Below are 21,898 nucleotides of genomic sequence, written 5' to 3'. Positions count from 1 at the left end.
TGCTCATTCACTTTCAGCAAAGATAAGAGGAACATATCACGCTGAAATGAGGGACAGGTTATGAGGATGTATATTTTTGGATTCAAAAAAGGGAAATTGAGCAAATTTTGTTTTGTTTTCTTTGTTTGTTTTTGCTAAATTATGACCCAGTTTATCTTGGCAAAATCTGTTGGCTTGGGTCGTAACTATTGCTAGGCAGAAATCCTAATATTGGTTAGTGACTAAAAAGAAATTTAAAAGCTTTGTCAAAACAGTTTTTAAAAACTCAAATTTGTGGAATAACAATAAATATCCCTTGAATCTTGGAATTTTAACATGTCTCCTGCTTAAAACTTTGTTCCCAGTAATATTTTGCAAAGCATCTGACGAATCTCTTTGGTTTTGATGGTATAGATGACCGGGTTGAGCATAGGAGGCACAAAGAGATAGATAAGGGACATGAGCGTGTGCATGTACTATGGGGCATGCCTCTCATAGTGAGCAGCCATGGACACACCAACCATGGGCACATAGAACATGAGCACAGCACACATATGTGACCCACACGTATCAAGTGTCTTAAGTCTTTCCTCCCTAGATGTAATGGTAAGTACAGAGCGCAGTATGAGCATGTAGGAGAGGAGAATGAGTGCAGAATCCAGACCAAAGTTAGAGATGACAATTAATTGACCAAAAATATTATTGATGGTGATGTCACCACAAGGCAAGTGGATCAGATCTGGATGCAGGCAGTATGCATGGGAGAGTATATTGGCCTTGCAGAAGGACAACCTCTTCAGAAGGAAAGGCAGTGGGAAAACCACACAGAAACTGCAGATGATAACAGCCATGCCCATGTGCACCACACGGGCATCAGTGAGCACTGTGGCATAGCACAATGGGTTACAGATGGCCACATAGCAGTCAAAGCTCATAACCAGCAGAATTCCAGACTCCATGAAGGAGAAGAGGTGGATAAAGAATATTTGAGCCATGCAAGAATCAAAGCTGATCTTTCTTAAGTGGAAGCAAAATGTGGCCAACACTGTGGGCAGTGTGGAAAAGGACACACCTAGGTCATTAACTGATAGCAGGGACAGGAAGTAGTACATAGGCTGATGCAGACTCTGTACATCCTTGATAATGAAAAGGATAAGGGCATTGCCCACAATGGAGACAATGTAGAGGATACCAAGGAGCAGAAACATCCAGTTTTGGGAGGTCTCCTGCCCTGGGAGCCCTGTCAGGGGGAAGGGAGGCAACTCTGAGCTGCTGTGGGACTTACCTCCCATGTTGGCACTACTGCTTAGGTTCTAGGACCACTAGCCTGTAAAAAGACAAACATACAGGTTAACTCATGGCCTAGACCTAATATTTTAAGACTCTCATGTATCACCCAACACCTTACTTTATAGCATTAATCAATCTTGCTCACCAAATCACTCATCCTTATCTCTCACTGTCCCCAAGGTCTCTGGAATTGTCTGAGTTTTCTCAGTTTATCCAGCTGGCTAAGTAGGTCACATTTCCGTCCTTTACACCCGTGCTTATTGCCACAGTGCTCCTTCTCATATTCAAAGCTATGAACTCTTTTCCTCAATCTCTGGGCATCACTTTATTCAAGACCTGAGACAAAACTGCCCTGGTCACTACTTCCTTGACTATTCTGCCTTCTTCCCAAGGATTTCACTTATTCATCAAACCATAAACTTTTCCTCTTTCCACTCTCTCATGCTACTGAACATTTACTACCTTATTATGACTCTCCAGCTTCTCTACTCCTATATAGTCTGTCAGTTCTATCCATTCATCCTGACAGAAGAAAATGGGTAGAAAGATATCCATCCATAGCGATAACCTTCCAGACGTTCAACAAGATGCACTAGACTCCCATATTCCTACTCATCTTTGCATTCTTCTCCCCAATTAACTTGTATCATCACTTTTCTCCCTGGATAATTTAATTTACTAAAAGTTAGTTCTTAATAATGTCTTTTAGAACCAAATGACACCTAACTTCTGAAAGCCACTGGATCAATAATCATTTATTTATTCCATGAAGTTGCTTCTTTTCTGTTTTCCATCTCTTTGAATAATACCACCATTATGCCTAAGATTGAGACTCGAAATCCAAATATTGTTTTGGCTTTCTTTCCTGTATCTACTGCATTAAATAAGGTAAAACCCAAGGAAAATACTGACCCCCAAAATACCTCTGTCAGTACCTTCCTCCATTGCCTTCCACCTGCAGTCTCCCCTGCAGACCCAAGCAATCACATTCTTGTGCCATAATGACAGTCTCCTAATAAACCTCATGCCTCTCTCTATTTCATTCTGGAGTAGGACTATTTTAATCTGTAGTAGAACTAAACTAATATTTTAAAAGGTAGGATCTGAAAATGGCACTATTCCGATTTGAAGCTTTGAATGCTCCCTCGTTACCAAAGATCGAATCCAAACTCATTAGCCTAGAATTAAAGGCCTTTGTAGTCAGTCTAAACTACTAAATCAGTAGTTCTGGTCTCAGTCCTCAAAATTCCCTTCCTTGTACCTCAAGGAACCCAAATTGATCTATTTGCTGTTGTCTAAATAAGAACTGCAGCCCCTCAGCTCCCAAAGGCTGCCCTGAACATGAGAACATACCCATTCAATCCATCTTCCAGGGTGCAGGACCAGCGATGCCCTGTTCCGTGAAGTCTTGTTGGTCATGGCCAGCAGAGGCAACTTGTCTCCCTGCCACAGCTCTCATACCTATAGGTTTGCATCTCCTTTTGTGCCCACCTCTCTGCCTGGCCTGCATGATAGCTTTGTGAATTCTATCTTTCCACGTGACTCGCCAGCTCCAAGAACTCAGCCCTGACTCTTGTTCATTGTTGAGTCCCTTTTGTGCTTAGTACAAGGTCTCACACAGGAGATGTACCCACTGAGTCACTGATCCTTTCTGGGTTTTTGGTCTCTTTGTTGTAAACTAGCGATGCTAAGAAATTGAGCTAATGGGGTTGTGAAGATCCAAAAGTGGACAGTTGTGAAAACTTTCAGGACTTTGCAACTCTGAGTTCTAGAGCTGCTCTCTGCCCTCACCTCTAGCTGTTCATCTATCTTTGCCAAACCTCCATATGACTCAGGACTCCTCTAACCTTTCCTCACAGGATGCATTTTCCCCTCTATTCCATATTCTTAGGACTGCTTTGTCTTCCCTACCTGAAAACTCTTCCTAAACATGTTTGTTTGTCTCTGCATGCAATATGCAGATGCTCTTGATTGATTTTAGGGTCTTTTAGCATTAAGTAAGGTCCTGCCAAGTGGCTTCCAAAGCAGCCAGTGTCTTTTTATATATGCCCCTCATACCAGATATTCTGAGAAAAGTGAGGGGGTGCTTGTTCACATCAAGGCATCTATATCCACATATAGCCTGATGGGGTCACCCTGCTGAGAAAGTCATGCCTGAAGCAGAAAGCATGGCAGGCTTTGAGAGAACAAGAGCAAAGCTAGCAAATGTAGAACTGGAAAGGTGATAAAGGTGAACATATGCAGGAAATAAAACAACCTGACTCAAATTGGGGACAGCCTTTCCTCCTTCAGATGGTCATATTATACCACTCAGGGGCAGAGTGCCTTAAGGCTTGAGACTGGAGTATCTGACACTCCCCTTTACCTACCTGTGAGAGCTCCACACGGAAGGTGCAAAGGAAGGAAGAGCAGTAGTGGGGGCCTGCATGTCTTCCTCCAACCCCCCACCGAGTTACCTCTGCAAACTCCCTGGCCTGAGAATATAAGACCACACCAAGTAGTTCCTGAGCTTCTATCAGCTCAGGTACTTATGGACTGCTGGGAGTGTGGAACATCTGCATTTGTTTTCCTGGGAAGACAGTAAAAGAAGCTGGGTTTAGAAAGAAACCTTCAGATAACCTAATGATTGTCTGGGACTAACCAGGCTGAAAATACAGTCACTTTTCAAAACTCCCACTCTTAGATAAGTCAGGCCAAAGGATTCAGTGTGTCACCTAATCCCCTCCTACACCTTCTTGAAGTCACACTGATGGTCATGGGAAAAGGTCAGGAAACCACCCAAATCCCCATCAATATGCATGGATTTATCAGTATTTTATATCTACTGGTCCTTTGTCATAATTCTTTCTCTTTAATTTCCCATATAAAAAAAATGGTGTCTTTTCATTTACAACAAGATCACAATTCTTACCCTAAATTTAGGTCTATGGTATAAGGTGTATGTTAACAGAAGTAATTATAAATCAAATCATTCATTCAATAGTAGACATGATTTTAGTCTTGAGGAATGTGTGGATAAATAAGCATAACAATTCATAGTCCAGTTGGGGAGACTCCTAAGGAAACACATATATAGTTCGGTGACTGATGATAAAAGATACAAGGTAAGACAGAACAAAGGAAGGGAATTTGTAATATTCTAGGACAGTCAGAGAAGACTTCCAGGTGCATCTCTTGACTCTCAAATTATGAGTAAATATTATTTAAGTGAATGTGGTAGGCAGAATGCCCCCCACAAAGATGTTCAAGTTTGGTATCTATGAACATGCACATTTCATGGCAAAAAAGATTTTGAAGATATAATTAAGATTATGGGCCTTAAAGATTTTTTTTTTCTTTTAGGTGATTCATGTAGACCCAATTGATTTACATGAGTCCTTACAAGTAGGGAACTTTCTCAGGCTGGAATCAGAAAAATGTGGCAGAAGAAGTCAGATTCAAAACGAGAGAGGTGCTCTGCCCACAATGACTGGAGGGGGCTGAATGAATAGCATGGGAGTAGTGTGGACAGCATTTAGGAGAAAATACCAGCCCCTAACTAATAGCCAGCAAGGAACTTGAAACTTCAGTCCTACTTTTACAAGGAACTGAATTCAACCAACAACTTAAATGAGCTTTGAAGCAGCTTCTTCCCCAGACCCTTCAGTAGGGAACTCAGCCCTGCCATCACTGTGATGGCTTTGAGAGACCCTAAACATTTAGGGTTTCTAGATTTCTGACCTACAGAAACTATGGCATAAGAGATTTTTATTGTTTTATTGTTTGTGATAATTTATTTTAAAAGATTTTATTTATTCGAGAGAGAGAGAGAGAGAGAGAGAGAGAGAGAGCATGAGGTGGGGGGAGGGGCAGAGGGAGAGGGAGAAGCAGATACCCAGCTGAGCAGGGAGCCCGACGTGGGACTCGATCCCAGGACACTGAGATCATGATCTGAGCCCAAGGCAGACACTTAACCAACTGAGCCACCCAGATGCCACTGTTTGTGATAATTTCCTATAGCAGCAATATAAAACGAATACGGTAAGTCTCAGGCAAAAGGGAGAGGACAGGGAAAGAACAAAAGAAGGATCATTTCTGGTGGATGTGACAATACCTGCACAGGTATGAAGGCTTGAGAAGAAACACTGGGGAGGAGAAAGGGAGATAGAAGGGCTCAGGAGGCTTAAAAAATAAGTTGGAAATTAGTGAGAAATTAATCCATCAAAGCCAGACAATCGATAGTTTCAATTGTGAGTCCAAGAAATTTGGAGAAGAGGGATGTTTATGCCATTGCTATACACAGGAGAAAGAAATGTTAAAAACAAGACAACATGCCCAACACTGAGTCACTTAGGTTAAGCCCCACACCACCAAGTAGAGGCTTAGTTATAGATTTGCTGTTCCAGGAATGGAATCTTAAACCAGTCATCAGGAATCCCCTGATGAGTATCAGTGAAGTAATTGGCCTGATGGACTTCTGTTATCCCCTAAGGGAAAGTAATGGCATACAACACCGCACTTATCCTATCACAAGCCCTCCTTAATGCCCAGTTACCCATCCCCTCACTGACCTCCCCTCCCACAACCCTTGGTTTGTTTCCGATAGTTAATAGTCTCTTATGGTTTGTCTCCCTCTTTGATTTCATCTTATTTTATTTTAAAGAAAATTTTTGCCTAGTATAACTTCCTTGTTCCGGCTCCCTTCTGCCCATAGAAGTCTTTCTTTTGCACAGGTCCTCAGAGCTCCTTTCTATTTGCTAGATTGGATACTTCCTGATTTAAATTGGTTTTTGCCATTCTAACTGGTGTAAGGTGGTATCTCAATGTGGTTTTGATTTGAATTTCCCTGATGGCTAATGATGATGAACATTTTTTCATGTGTCTGTTAGCCATTTGTATGTCTTCTTCAGAGAAGTGTCTTTTCATATCTTCTGCCCATTGTTTGACTTGATTATTTGTTTTTTGGTGTTGAGTTTGAATGGCAAAAATGGACAGGGAAAGAAACAACAAATGTTGGAGAGGTTGTGGAGAAAGGGGTACCCTCTTACACTGTTGGTGGGAATGCAAGTTGGTACAGCCACTTTGGAAAACAGTGTGGAGGTGCCTCAAAAATTTAAAAATAGAGCTACCCTATGACCCAGCAATTGCACTCCTGGGTATTTATACCAAAGACACAGATGTAGTGAAAAGAAGGGCCATATGCACCCCAATGTTCATAGCAGCAATGTCCGCAATAGCCAAACTGTGGGAAGAGCCAAGATGCCCTTCAACAGATGAATGGATAAAGAAGATGTGGTCCATATATACAATGGAATATTACTCAGCCATCAGAAAGGATGAATACCCAACTTTTACATCAACATGGACGGGACTGGAGGAGATTATGCTAAGTGAAATAAGCAGAGAAAGTCAATCATCATATGGTTTCACTTATTTGTGGAATATAAGGAATAGCTTGGAAGACATCAGGAGAAGGAAGGGAAAAATGAAGGGTGGGGGAAATCGGAGGGAGAGATGAACTATGAAAGACTATGGACTCTGAGAAACAAACAGGGTTTTAGAGGGGAGGGGTGAGGGGGGATTGGTTAGCCTGGTGATGGGTATTAAGGAGTGCATGTACTGCATGGAGCACTGGGTGTTATACGAAAACAATGGATCGTGGATCACTACATCAAAAACTAATGATGTAATGTATGGTGATTAACATAAATAAATAAATAAATAAATAAATAAATAAATAAATAAATTGGTTTTTGCTCAAATAAACTCTTAAAATTTTTAATGTGCCTTGGTTTATCTTTTAACAGAAGGTAAGTGCATGCTTAGTGATAGGAGTTGAGAGTTCCTGTCTAATCACATAGACCTTCTTCTGAAATGAAAGTAAGATTATCAGCTGGGAGTAAAAGGTTGGGATAATAGATGTAAGCAATTTTCTAGGAGAGAAAGTATGAAATAGGAAACATGGAAGCATCTATGACCAATAGTGAGTGTTATTACAGTTTGGGCTAATTACTGAAGCCATTGAGTTTATCATTGCCTCGAATCTGTCCACGCATTTAATCATACCACTCTTCCATTAAATGTTTTTTTGAATTAAATTGTTATTTAAATTCAATTTAATTAACATATACTGTATTATTAGTTTCAGAGGTAAAATTTAGTAATACATCATTTGCATACAACACACAGTGCTCATTCTATTGAGTACCTTCCTTAATGCCCCTCACCCAGTTACCTCATTCCCCCACTCACCTCCCCTCCAGCAACCCTCAGTTTGTTTCCTATAGTTAAGAGTCTCTTGTGGTTTTTCTCCATCCCTGTTTTTGTCTTATTTTTCCTTCTCTTCCCCTTTGTTTATCTGTTAATACAATATGATTTCACTCATATGTGGAATTTAATTATTAAATGCTTTTTAATCTTCTTGGTAACTTCTCCCTGAAGCCCTCTGTTCTGTTGCTTCTCAGGTCTCTTATGCAGATGGCAGCAAGGAATTTGTCCTACTCTTCTCTTGGGATTGGAATTCCACTTCCTGGATACATATCTTCTTCTTTTTCATCGTCCTTATTTGTTTGCTTGGCGGGGGGGGGCTTTCTTCTTCACACTTTATTTTAGGAAGATATTTTTATTCAGTTGCATACCACTTTCTCATTTCTATGCAATACTGTTTTACTCTCTTTTCTCTGTTTGTAGAGAAACTTTCCTGTGCCATACATTGTGCTAAGCACCCTAAATGTTTGGTAGCAATTGCACTGCATGTATATGGGGTGGGGAGGAGGGTTTCCCCCAATATTCAAGCAAATCTCTGACATTAGCTCAGTGTCCTACAATTCAACTCACTTCTGGTGCTATCTACCTAGAGATAGCCTCAGATCCAAGGTGGAAGGCTCAGTCTCATAAGACTGTCCTTCACTTCAGATGCTAGTAGCAAGCCAGGGTTGTTACCTGTGCTTCTGACTGACTGGCTACAGACTGGAATTCCATGACCTGCTCCTTGGACTTCAGACACTGGAAGGACTTTATGAGGTTGAGGTATAGCACCCCACATATTCTCAAACAGCATTGTGAAGTATGCTATGTAGAACCTGAAGGAGTTAGGCACAGAAGGGACTGTGGAACCTCACCTGAGGTTCCACAATCATGTAGAGGGGCAGATGGTCAAATAACCCCATCTAGGACCCAGATCCTATTCAGTGATACCTCCCATGCCCTACACTCCTCCAATGTGTGCATCCAGGAGGTTTTCCATGAACCAGCACCAAGGTGGAGAATGCCTTCACCTTCTGTTCCACAAAATAAATATCCTGCAATGTGCTTCCAACAACTCAAACAGACACACAGACTGGATGGCCCTTGGATCTACTTCCAGCCCATAACAAGTGGGTGACCCTAGTTTTGCTTAAAGAGACCAAGTGCAATTCATGTTATAGTTCTAAAAGAATGGAATAAGATGGGGTGCCTGAAACCAACTGTTGGTTTCAGCTCTGGTCCTGATCTCAGGGGTTGTGAGATGGAGCCCAAATGGAGCCCACATGGAGCTTGGTGCTCAGCAGGAAGTCTGCTTGAGATTCTCTCCCTCTGCCCCCGCCCACTCATGGTCTCTCTCTCTCTCACAAATAAATAAATAAATCTTAAAAAAAAAAAAAAGAATGGAATAAGAAACCATACTACTACCCGAGTAGTGGAAATTGCATCATAGAGAGAGACTAAAGAAGCTAAGAGCTCAGATTAGATGTATCTGATGACCTGGATAACCAGAGCCCTGTGATGGTGACAGTGTTGGTGTAATCTCAGTTCTCATCAGCAAATTAGGTCACAGTCTGAGACTTACCTCCATATTGGCAAGTTACAGATCCAGGCAGAGTCATGAACATTCTATTTAATGGACTGAATAGAAGAAGACGTAGACAGCAAACATCTACTGAGCTTCTTTTAGACCAGGCAGATTTCTTAGGGCAAGAGAAGAATACTGAATATTTTTTATTTCTAGAATGTAATGTGGAAAATAGTCCAGATGTTCCCAGACAGCTTTTCACAGGTACATAAATGAGCCAAATAGTTGCTTCAAAGTCCTTCAGATTTAAAGGAGCAAGCAAAAATATTTATCACTGAAAGTATATTGTCCACTTATTAAGACAATAACCTCAGTATAAGTCATATTTCTGACAGAGCCAAGATCATTAAATAGCAACAGTGTTTCAAAAAATATTTCTTTGCCCACATATTGGGTCAGGCACAGGGCTAGCATTTTATTGAAATTTCTATGGGTCCACCCTCTCTACAGTATATAAGGTCTGAGCAGTATAAATATGCAAGGTATATTTGTGGCACACTTGAAAATTTCAAGTACAATTTATTCTTTATTTACTCTGGTCACATCCATAATTCATATGGTATTTAGACTCTGAACAATATGAAAGTCTTATAAAATTGTTCTTTAATAAAATTATGATCTATTTTAGAGTAAAACATTTTAGCATATGCTAATTCATCGAAATACAAAGAGATAATTGGTATGCAAATAAATACAAATATAATCATTTATTAACTAATTTCTTAACTTTTTTGGGTATGTCTGGTATATTTCAGGCCCTAGGTTAGAGACTGAAGAGTATAAACATAAATAAGGTATGGTCCCTGGCCATAAGTTGTTTATAGTCTGGTGGAGGAGACAAATTACCCAAACTAATGGATATGATTAAAGTACATTCCGAGTACAGTGGGGACATAAAGCAAATATAGAACAGTGCTACTTAGGGTTCAAGAAAAATCTTAGACAAAATATTATTCAGATTCTGGTTTATACTCATGATGCTTTGACGCTAAACACTGAATTTTGTATATATTCTTGCTGAATCAAAATAAAATGAGTAAATAAATTATTATATAATTTTTAGAGTAGCTTATTTTATTCACTTTTCAAAATAAACATATGAGGTAGATAAATCAAAGATCGGTGTCCCATTTTACAGATAAGAAAATTAAGACTGCGAGATTCAGTCCACTTACTCAAGAAGTCACCTCTCTGGATGGGTTAAGTAACTTTATTGTGGTGATGTTTTCACAATATGTACATGCAGTAAATCATCATATTGTATACCTTTAACTTATACAGCATTATATGTCAATTTCAACTATATTTCAATAAAGCTAGAGGAATGAAAAAAAATAAAGGAATAAAAGAAAGATGTCACCTCTAATTTATACTTCTTTCCATAGGGAGGATTATGGGGCAGAGAGGGAAAGGAAATGTTTCCTGACATGAGATTCTGATTTAAGAAAATGTATTATGGGGTGCCTGGGTGGCTCAGTCGGTTAAGTATCCAACTCTTGATCTCAGCTGAGGTCTTGATCTCAGGGTTATGAGTTCAAACCCCACATTGGGCTCCACATTGGACATGGAGCCTACTTAAAAAAAATGTATTATTAGTTCATATGTTCATTCATTAATTTATTCACTTATGATTTTCTTCTCTTATTTATTCATCCATTTTTTCACTTATTCTTTTATTATTGCTCCAGCATCATCAGACATTATCTGAATGGAGGGCCTATAGTGTCTGATGTAGAGTGGACAAAGTGGTTGACAAAATTGCTGCTTTAAGGAGCTCAGATTCCATGAGGGGAAAGCAGATAGATATAAAAGAGGGAACGGTCATGGCAGAGAGATAAGCACAGGGCTGTCAATTTCAGTGGAGGTTGGCAAAGTCAAGTGCCTACATATTTCAGGATCTCCCATGTGAAAAGAACATACCAGGAATCCTAAAGCCTAATTTTGACTACTTAAATATTGTAGCTGTTGGATTAGTCAGGACCTTCCAGAGAAACAGAACCCATAAGATGTGTGTATAAAGAGATTTATTATATTTATTATAAGGAATTGGCTCTCACAATTATAGAGACCCAGAAGTCCAGACCCAGGAGAACTGATGGTACAGTTCCAGTCCAGATTTAAAGACCTGAGAACCAGGAAAACCAATGATTTCAGTTTCAGGCCAAGCCTAAGACCAAAGGCAAGAGAAGACTAATGCCCACACTTAGAAACCATCAGACAGAGATTTCTTTCTTTCATACTTGGACTTTTACTTTATTCAGGCATTCAATGGATTGGATGAGGCCACCTATACTGGGTAAGGCAATATGCTTTACTCAGTTTACCTATTCAGATGCTAATCTCATCCAGAAACACCCTCACAGATACTGACAGAAATAATGTTTAATCAAATATCTAGAAAACCTGTGGCCCAGTCAAGTTCATATGTAATATTAACTATCACAGCTGTCAAACTCTAAAACTTGATTTTTCAAACAGCATTATGGGAAGACCTCTGGCTCCTGGCAACATCAGAAACCAATCACCCGAGCTAAACTTGCATACTGTTAAAGATTTGATATCTAGGCCATAATCAACCCCTCTTTGCTCTTAGCTTTTTCAGAATTGTGCAGGCCCATAACCAGAAGTCCACATATCACATCACCAAATATCGTGAAGATAGTTCCCTGCTCCTCCTGAAAATAATCTCACTCTGTAGTGATGTTTGACATTCTTTGGGTTATTCTTTTATTTTTTTTTAAGATTTTATTTATTTATTTGACAGAGAGAGAGACAAAGAGAGAGAGATCACAAGTAGGCAGACAGGCAGGCAGAGGGGGAGGGAGAAGCAGGCTCCCCGCTGAGCATGGAGCTCGATGCGGGACTCGATCCTAGGATGCAGGGATCATGACCTGAGCTGAAGGCAGATGCCCAACCGACTGAGCCACCCAGGTGCCCCTCTTTGGGTTATTCTTGAAAAGAGACCATTTTTCTCTTTCTAAAGGGCATTAAAATAGTTGATTTATGGATAAGACCCAAGATGGTCCTGATAGGTGTTGGCCCAATATACCAGACTAAATGTTTGATTGCTGATCTATAACTTAAAGTGTAGTGCTAACATTCTCTGGATTGATCCTCTCCTCCTCTGGTGTCTGAATGGATATAACTCTAACACCAAATTTTCTAGGGTAGAAACCCTAGAAAGCTCTACCAGAGACTCAGGACTTAATCCTAAAGAGCATCTTGAGGAGCCTGCGACGTATCTTTTTTGTCTTAATGGGGTAGATGATAGGATTGAGCATGGGAGGCACAAAGAGGTAGAGAGTAGACATGAGGATATGGACAGCATGGAGCAGGCCAGCACCAAAGCAATGCACAATGGACGCGCTCACCATTGGCACATAGAAGATGAGCAAGCTAGGGTGTGGGATATGCACATGTTCAGTGTCTTGGGCACTCCTCTTGGGAGGCAATGGCGAGCACTGATTGCAAGATTAGTACATAGGAGATGAGTATGAGTGCAGAGTCCAGGCCAAAGGTGAATAGCACATTGGACAGCCCATAGTGGCTATCAAAGGAGACATCAGTACACACCAGCTTAATCATATCCACGTGAAGACGGTAGGCATGGGAGAGGACGTTCTGGGGGTGGCAGAAGGGCAGTCTGTGCAGCAGCAACAGAAAGACTAGGATGAGGGCAAAGCTTTGGAGGACAGTACACGAGCCCATTGCCACAATGTGGGCATTAGTGAGCACTGTAGCATAGCGCAGGGGGTTTCAGATGGCCACATAGTGATCGAAACTCATAGCCAGAAGGATGCCAGGCTCTGTCCAAGAGAAGAGGTGGATGAAAAACATCTGGGCCAAGCTAGGTATTAAAGGAAATCACCTGTGTGCCAAAGCAGAGGGCAGCCAGCACAGTCGGCAGTGTGGAAAAGGACACTCCCAAATTATTGACTGAAAGGAGAGATAAGAAGTAGTACATGGGCTGGTGCAAGCTCTGTTCCTCCTTAACAATGAGGAGGATCAGCGTGTTTCCCACAATAGAGACAGCGTAGAGCAGAAGGAGAGGGAAGGATAGCCAAGACTCCATGGCCTCCATTCCTGGGAAGCCCGTTAGGATAAAGGTGGGAGCATCAGAGGCATTGATTCTGAAGTTACGCATGAGAAGCTGGGGACATATTTTATAAGCCAATCCAACTTTCTGGAGAAATTATAACTTGTGTCTAAGACTACCATTGCTCCTAGGAAGGAAAAGCAACATAAAGATTTATAAATTGTGATTACACATAGATTTTATTCCTAAAGTACACTGGGAGGATGAAGAGGAAGTCATGAAATGCTAGCCATTGAAAGAAAAACTTCTTTCTTAGACATCTTTCAGAAAAAAGAGTAGATTAACTGTTCTTCAGGGTAGTTGACTAGCTCATTAAGTCTCATCAGTAGCCCTCTGGTTGCCTTCCATGTAATCATTATCACAGCTCTCCTCCAAATGCCTAAACTTACATAGCTATGATCTTAGCTACTCCCCAAGAGATGTTCACACTTACATCCAGTCTGACATATGAGGAACCAAGTATCCAAGAAAGGGAAGAGAATTAGTCCAGGATTTCTTGGAAGGCAGTTACATGGCTTGAACTAGATTTCACTAATCCAATTTCCACCCTGAGGTGCTTACATGATCCACAGCCTACATTTCACACTGGAAGAGTCCATGCAGGACCCCTGGAAAATCAAAATATCTCAAGAAGCATCAGAGAATACTAATTAAGAGTATGGCACCAGAACATCCTGGGCTTGAGTTCCAGTGACATTAGGTAAATTTCTTAAACTCTCTTCCCTTGTTTCTTTACTTTTAAGAGAGGGATAAAAGAGAGTTGCCCTATGGATATGGATACAGGCATATGTAAGATAGAAAGAGAGAAACAGAGAGAGGGCGAGAGAGAGAACTTGGACTTGAAACAGGTCCTGCCCACAGTAAGCATTATAGAAGTGCTGCTATTGTTATTCTTTAAAAGTTATTATTTTAAAAAGCATTTTAGATAGAAAATAAAAATAGTACATTGTGCTTTCCAAAAGCACAAAAGTCATTGAATGTATTTATATTAAACTTAAATATTTATTTTTAAAACACTTGTTGTCACATAATAGCTTATGGTACAGATAAGAAGAAATCAATTGCAAAAGCTTGAGAATTATTAAGAGAGAAAAACTATGATGCTAAAAACATTCTTTCCATTACTTTATTTTTTCCTGAGTTGTTAAAGAATAGCATTCTTTCATTTCCGTAACAGACCACTGTTTTTCATCTCAGAGTCTGTCAAAGTTCAATAGGAGTAGAAAATGAGAAACACTTCCTTACACCAGCCCAAACAAGGTCGTGAAGAGGGGTGACAAAGGAGTAATCTATGCATTTGCCATCTTCCTTATACTGTAGAATTTCAGAAACAACCATTTGGGGAGGGAGCTACATTTAGGAATATTTCATAATGTCCAAAACCCCTTGCATACCCTGTGATAAGTGGCTTCACCTGCTAGTTTTGGAATTCAGGTGTTAGAGGTCCTCTACCTCTCATGGCTAGTTCCTAACACTTGAATGAAATTACTCACCACTGAGTAATTGATTATTTTATATATCTTTAGGAGGAAACTTGCTTTCTCTCTGCCATAAAGCTGGAATTACATCAATGAACAATCAGATTAGAAATCAGAGAGAAATTCCCTGCTAGAGGGATAAGGGTCTGGGACAAAGTTTCAGAGAACTACTGCCGAAGGATGGGGATGCTGAGCCGAAGGATGGGGATGCTGAGCCGCAGCCCGGACTGGAAGAGGTAGGAGGATGAACCAGATAAGCCCCGGGAACCGTGCACAGTGTAATGAGCTCTCATTAGGACACACAAAGAAACAGGAATTTAGAGGAGATGGCCTTAAGGAGATACCATGGGTCACTCCCTTCTTGAGCACCCACTCCTTGATTTCATTTCATCCCATCACATGTTCCACTCTAAGGAAGTCAAATTGTCTTAAGTAAAACCCTGCTGCTGCAGAAGGTCAGTTTCAGTAACTCCTTTCTGTCCTGATTAGAGATGTTAGAGTTCACTGAGTCTTCTACTCTGTTCCTTGTTTTCTCAGTGTTCATGCAAAGCAGAAAGTGGGCCAGAAGATGAAGAGAGACATGATAAAGAGAAAGAGAAGAACCGAAGGGCAGGGAAGAGACAGAGAGAAGTGGATAAAGAATAGAGAGGAAATACTATGGAAATGGGAGAGTCAAGTGAGGGAAGGGGAATGCCAGACCAGAGAAGGAGTTTTGGGAAGACAGTAACTAGAATATTAAACATGGAGATGAAGAAAGAAGAGAAATAAGACCAAGAACACCTCTTGAGAATACTAAGAACATCATAGGGCGATGCCCCAAGTGTTCCACGAGGATGGGCTGTGTTTTCCCCAACCTAGGCCAAGGCTGTCGAAGACCCTACACACACCACATTTCACAGGAGCTGCCTGTCAGGCTCTGAGCAGTGGAGGGCCTCACTATGGTAAGCCCTTAATATCCCCCAGTCAAACCCTGCTGGGATTAGAGTCCTCACAGTGGAATCCCAGTGGACTCTGCTTGCTGACTATTCCCATGGGTGATTCAGATCTGTTTGCCAAGGACAAGACAATGCCTCCTCTCCTGTCAGCTCAGCAGGGCTTACCTGTCCCCACACCATGTCTTCATGGCTTCTGGGATCCTCTTAAGGATGAGTTTTAAGGCAACTCTATCAGATGATGAGTGTGAACACCAGGGGGCCAGTAAATGGGAAGCTAAGACTATAACTCATGCTTCCTGATCCTCAGCTCCAAGGTTTCCTTTCCCCAAACCAAGTCCCCACTCCAGGATCCTCTTCTTAGGGGACTTTCAGAAGCCAGAATGTAAGGCTGACTTGGGTCATAGGTGATAGAAATGCAATAATCATCAATGATACTGAGTGTTGACAATGTTCCCTAAACTCCATCAAGAGCTTTATGAGCTGTATCTCTTTCCACTCTAACAATCACACTTAGAAATATTCACTTTTTTTTTTTAAGATTTTATTTTTATTTTTTTTTGACAGAGAAAGAGAGAGCACAAGCAGGGGGAGCGGCGGGCAGAGCGCTGAGCAGGGAGCCCGACACAGGATTCTATCCCAGGATGCTGGGATCATGACCCTAGCCGAAGGCAGACGCTTAACCAGCTGAGCCACCCAGGAGCCGGAAATATTTACTTCCCATTTTACAGATGAGAAAAATGAGTGCACGAGGGGTTAAATTAGGTCCAAAGTTATAATACCACTGAGTGGCAGGGCTGCATCCAAACATAGACTGTCCATTTATTCACTTAACATTTTCAGAAAACCTAATAAAGATTTTTATCCAGCAGTGACCCTGGAACATGCATCATATACCTGTTAATCACTTTCATCTTTATCTTTTTCCCCATTTAGCCTTTCTTTCATATTTGATTATCTTTCTTATCTTTGCCTTTCTCTGTCCAACCTCCCTCAAAAACAACCAGAGAACACAGAAGGAAAAAAAAAAAGGATAAAATAAATGAAAACTGTTCTCTCTCATCCTATGGCTGTAAACATTTGACTTTCCCATAAGGGCACTAGCAACTATCTGGGAAACTTGAACCCTTCCTCAGTACCCCTAACCAAAGGGTTTGCATCTGCTTTAGGTATGGTGTCACATCTATGGTGTCACATAAACAGCTGGGTCCTAGGCAGTTGAACTTTTTTTTTTTAAGTTTCAAAGATTACATGGTTTTATGATTTCCTTTTTAAAAGTTTGCTATTACCATATAACCCACACCCTGTAAAATTCAGTTTTTAAGTGTACAAGTCAGTGATCTTTAGTGTATTTACAAAGTTGTGCAGTCATTACCAATATCTAAGTGCAGAATGTTTTCATCATTCCAAGAAGCTTCATCACCACTGAAAGTCACTGCCCCTTCTCATTTACCCTAGACCCCTGTGACAACTCATCCACTTTCTGTTGCTTTGGACTTGACTATTTCTGACCATTTCATCTAAATGTAATAAAGTGTGCTGCTGATTGTGTCTGGCTTCTTTCACTTGGCATGTTTTCAAGGTTCATTATGTATCAATGCTTCATTTCTGATATAATTTCCCATTGTATACATAGACCACATTTTGTCTCTTGGTCACTTGATGGGTATTTGAATTATTCTAATCTTGGGGCTACAAATAATGCTTCTTTGAATATTAATGTATAAGCTTTTGTGTGGAAATATGTCCTCAGTTCTTTAGAGTATATACCCAGGAGTAAAATTACTGAGTCATTCGGTAACTCTATGTTCAACTGTTTGAAGAAAACCCAAATGGTTTTCCAAAGTGGCTTCATCAATTTACATTTCACCAGCAATGTTTGAGGATTCTGATCACTCCACATCTTTGCTAGTATCTCTTATTTTCTGTTTTGTTTTCCTAATATGTGTGCAATGGTATTGCATAGTGATCTTGATTTGCATTTGACAAATGACTGATGAAACTGAATATCTTTTCATGTGCTTATTGGCTCTTTGTATGTCTGTTTTTTGCAGAAATATATATTCAAATCATTTGCCCATTTTTAAACTCGTTCGTTTGACTTTTTGTTGTTGAGTTGTAAGAGATTTTTATATATTTTGCACATGAAACTATTGTCAGATATATGATTTGCAAATATTTTCTCCCATTTTGTGGGTTGTCTTTCCACTTTCATGACACTGTCCTTAGAAGCACAAAAGATTTGTTTTTTATTAAGTCTAATTAATCTATATTTTTCTTTGGTTGCTTGTGCTTTTGGTGTTATACCAAAACAACCATTGTCTAATACACCTACGTTTTCTTCTCAAGGTGTTATAGTTTTACACCTTACATTTAGATTTTTTATCTGAGTTAATTTTTTTAATTTTCTTTTTTTTAAGATTTTTTTATTTATTTGAGAGAGAGAGAAATAGTGAGAAAGAGAGCATGAGCAGGGGGGAGAGGGAGAAGCAGGCTCCCTGCTGAGAGGGAGCCTGACATGGGGCTCGATCCCAAGACCCTGGGACCATGACCTGAGCCAAAGGCAGATGCTTAACCGACTGAGCCACCCAGGGGCCCCAGTTTTTTTTTTAATTTTGAGTCAATTTTTGTATATAAGTTGAGAGACGGGTCCCATTTCAGTCTTTTTCATGTGGATATCCAATTATCCCAACAACATTTGTTGAAAAGATTATATTTACCCATTAAACAGTCTTAATGACCATAGATGTAGGGGTTTACTTGTAAACTGTTCATTTTTTTTAATTAGCCTATATGTTTACCCCTTACATTAGTACCGTACTTTCTTGATTAACCTAGATTTGTGATAGAAAGATCAGACAGCATGGGAATCTGAGACACTGTTTCCAGTCAGTAACAGGACTTTGGAGAGTGCTCAGGCATGGACAATAAGAACCGAAAGGGGTCTTCTGATTTCAGAAGGACAGGCAAAGGCCCACTATTTTCTTCCCCCTGCTTTGTTATTAAGGGCACCGACATTATTAGCCATGGCCTGAACATTTCTGTACATCGTTAACTATTTTGTCTCAACTGTGTTGTCTGATTAGTTGTCACATCTTATAACATTTCTTCAAATTGTTTTGCCATTTCATTGATATCATATCTGCCCAAGAGTAGACCTTCAACATCTGAATTCCCAAAACAGACTTCTGCTGTCCCCTGGACCAAATCTGCCAGCTCTCAGCCATTCCTTCCCTCCATTGGCAGAGTGATAGCTCGGTGAAGTGTATTAAGGAGGGCACGTATTGCCTGGAGCACTGGGTGTTATACGGAAACAATAGATCGTAGAACACCACATCAAAAACTAATGATGTACTGTATGGTGATTAACATAACATAATAAAAAAATTAAAATTAAAAAAAAAAAACAAATCTTCCTGCTTTAGTGCTTCAAAACAGATCTCCCTTGGTTTAAAAGCTAAACAATGACGGAGGCATGTATAATTCTTTAGGTATTGGTCTTAACTCATCTCTCTACTTCTTCTGACCTATTATCTTTTTAGCTGGAACATCCAATGCCTTCTATTCTTCAAGTCTTATAAGGAGAAGTGCACTTTCTACAGCTTGGGGAAAGTGGATACACGGTGACCTACTAATGGACATGCTCATGGGCCACCCCCTCTTCTCACTGTCTCTTCTTTCCTGTTCCTCGTTAACTCCATAATGGACTATACTTTAGTAATGTCACACCACAAAACTATGCTTCCAAGGTCACCGCTGACCTCAACATTACTGAATACAATGGACTCTCAGTCCAGAGACTGATACAGTTGACTTCACTTCTTTCTTGATTTTTTTCTCCTTTCTTGGACCAGTAATGTCACTCTTTCAGGTCCTCCACCTATCACGGTGCCTCTCTTCAGTTTCCTTTACAAATGGCTCTCCCTCCATTCCTTCCTAAATATTAACATTATCCATGGTTCTTTGCTAAGCTAGCTTCAGTTTTGACTCTATGTACTCTCTCTGAATGACCTCGGAAGAAAAATTAGATTTTCACTATCTTTGAAACACACTAATCAACTCATCTGTATATCCTGCTCTAATTTATTTCTTATTTTCCAACTGACTACTTGGCACTTTTAATCGGCTGTTTCTTAGGAACTTTAAAATCAAATGTCCAAAATATGAATATAAACTTTTTTTCTTCTTAGATTCCTCTTCTCAGTGAGTGGCATGACTTTGGTAGCTAAGGCTGAAATCTAACTATCATTCCACTCATCTTTTCTCTCATGCATTCTTCATATCTATTTAACTAGTCACCAAATTCTAAATATTCTACCTGTTTAGTATAAGTGGTGCAGCAAGTTCTAAGAGAGCAGTGGGTGTTTGAGATGGCAGTTAAGGGGAATGATAGAGAAAATTAACTGTATCAAATAGAATAATTGCTTGGTAAAGCTGAAGTATGAGGCTGCAAATTTACATTGTGTTAATTCGTGGATATTTGTGATTTTTTCCTAGAGTATTAAGCGGTCCTAGGGCTACCATCAGAAAGCTAGATGATAAGACTGGTCCAGGATAGATACCAAGGAACTAGTTTGATGAAAGAACAAAGCCTAAATTGCCAGAAAACCACCTCTGATAGAAAGAGATCAGTTTTTATGATACTGATTTTAGCTTTCTTTTTTTTTTTTTAAGATTTTATTTATTTATTTGACAGAGAGAGACACAGCGAGAGAGGGAACACAAGCAGGGGGAGTGGGAGAGGGAGAAGCAGGCTTCCCGTGGAGCAGGGAGCCTGATGCGGGGCTCGATCCCAGGACCCTGGGATCATGACCTGAGCTGAAGGCAGACGCTTAACCGACTGAGCCACCCAGGTGCCCCGATTTTAGCTTTCTTAAGATTATGTTTATATACTTAGCTATAAAAATTCAGTCATCTGAAAAAAAAACATTTAAAATTCAATTTCATGCTTTCTCATATTCTTCTCTGTTTCCTAAGTAACATGTAGAGGGATAATTTCAATAACTGACTCAGAACAAGCCACTTCATTAATTACATCACCACATATCAGCTAAGGTTTGCTTTCCCTGCCTTATACATACTTATTTTAAGACTAATAGGTGGTTTTAGATTATAGTATTTTGGCAGTATCTGAAAGTTCTAAAATCAAATATATTGTTAGGCTCTGCCAATAGGAGCCATTGGATACAGACTGGAAGCTAAAAGAAGGGATTTACTTTTCCTGTTAGCTTTCTGCTTCTGTCATTGTCACCCAAGCAACTATTTTATCCTTGGCAATAGCAGTTGATTCTTGTAAAAGCATCTGGTTCCAGTTTGTGGTGTTTATTCCACTCTTACCTCCATACAACTCACATATACCAGCGCCAGCTCCTGGTGGCCCATTCTTGAAGGTCTGGGCCCCAGCTCTGTGGGCACTCTCTTTTAAGCTTCTACAAGCAGAATCTCCTTTCTCATGGCAGAAATTGATTCCAGCTCTTACTGAATCTCTATTAAGTCAGTGTGCCAGGCAATTCAAACTCCTTCCACTCATAGCAATTGATTTAAAAACAAGAGTTTCCAGAACTTAGTTTTATAAAAATTAAATGGAGATAACTAAGAATGAACCTTGTCTCATACCATCAATATTGATTTTTGGATATATAAATTCATTGAAGGAATAATAAGAAAACCCCCATCTATCTTATCAAAAGCTTTGTATTAAAATAGGTTTATGTGTAATAATTTATGAAATTAAAGCTTCTTTTTATTGCTTGTATAATGTGTACTTAAAATAATTGTAATTGTAGAACATTTTAACATGCAGAGCCTAATGATTGAAGAAAATAAAATAAATAATTCCAATTTGCATATAAATTTTTATTGCAAACAAGGAAGGAAGAGTGATCATCACAAGATTTTTAAGCACAATAATTAATATGTAGGAAAATGGACCAACTTCAAGGAGACAAACAATAATGTTAAATTTATGACAGTTACAGGGGAGCCTGGGTGGCTCAGTAGGTTAAGCAGTCGATTCTTGATTTCAGCTCAGGTCATGATCTCAGGGTCATGAGGCTGAGCCCCACATTGGGCTCCATGCTTAGTGTGCAGTCTGCTTTGGATTCTCTCTCCCTCTCCCTCTGCCCCACCCCCCATCCCCACTCATGCTCTCTCTCTCTAAAAAAAGAAAAATATAACAGTTGTGGAAAGCTTTTTCATGTATTTTTAAATGGATAATAAATAAAGGGAAGAAAATTTCAAGGCTGTTTACATTCCATAGGATACTCTTAAAAGACTGATGTGGTATTTTTATCCTAAAAACATCAATATTCAC

The 21,898-nt window shown here is 39.9% G+C and overlaps 1 protein-coding gene and 1 pseudogene across 1 annotated transcript; both read right to left on the bottom strand.

The window, feature by feature from the left end:
- Positions 1-326: 326 nt before the first annotated feature.
- Positions 327-1,271, bottom strand: LOC110576493 (olfactory receptor 51I1-like). Its single transcript, XM_021685683.1, is given in 1 exon segment — positions 327-1,271. A coding segment is annotated over 1 exon segment (945 nt).
- Positions 1,272-12,276: 11,005 nt separating this feature from the next.
- Positions 12,277-13,223, bottom strand: LOC110576430 (annotated as a pseudogene).
- Positions 13,224-21,898: the final 8,675 nt, after the last annotated feature.

The sequence above is a fragment of the Neomonachus schauinslandi genome, chromosome 11, assembly GCF_002201575.2.
Source record: "Neomonachus schauinslandi chromosome 11, ASM220157v2, whole genome shotgun sequence".
Classification (NCBI taxonomy): Eukaryota; Metazoa; Chordata; class Mammalia; order Carnivora; family Phocidae; genus Neomonachus; species Neomonachus schauinslandi.
The sequence above is the reverse complement of the archived record's forward strand: the minus strand, read 5'-3'. Positions and strand labels throughout refer to the sequence as shown.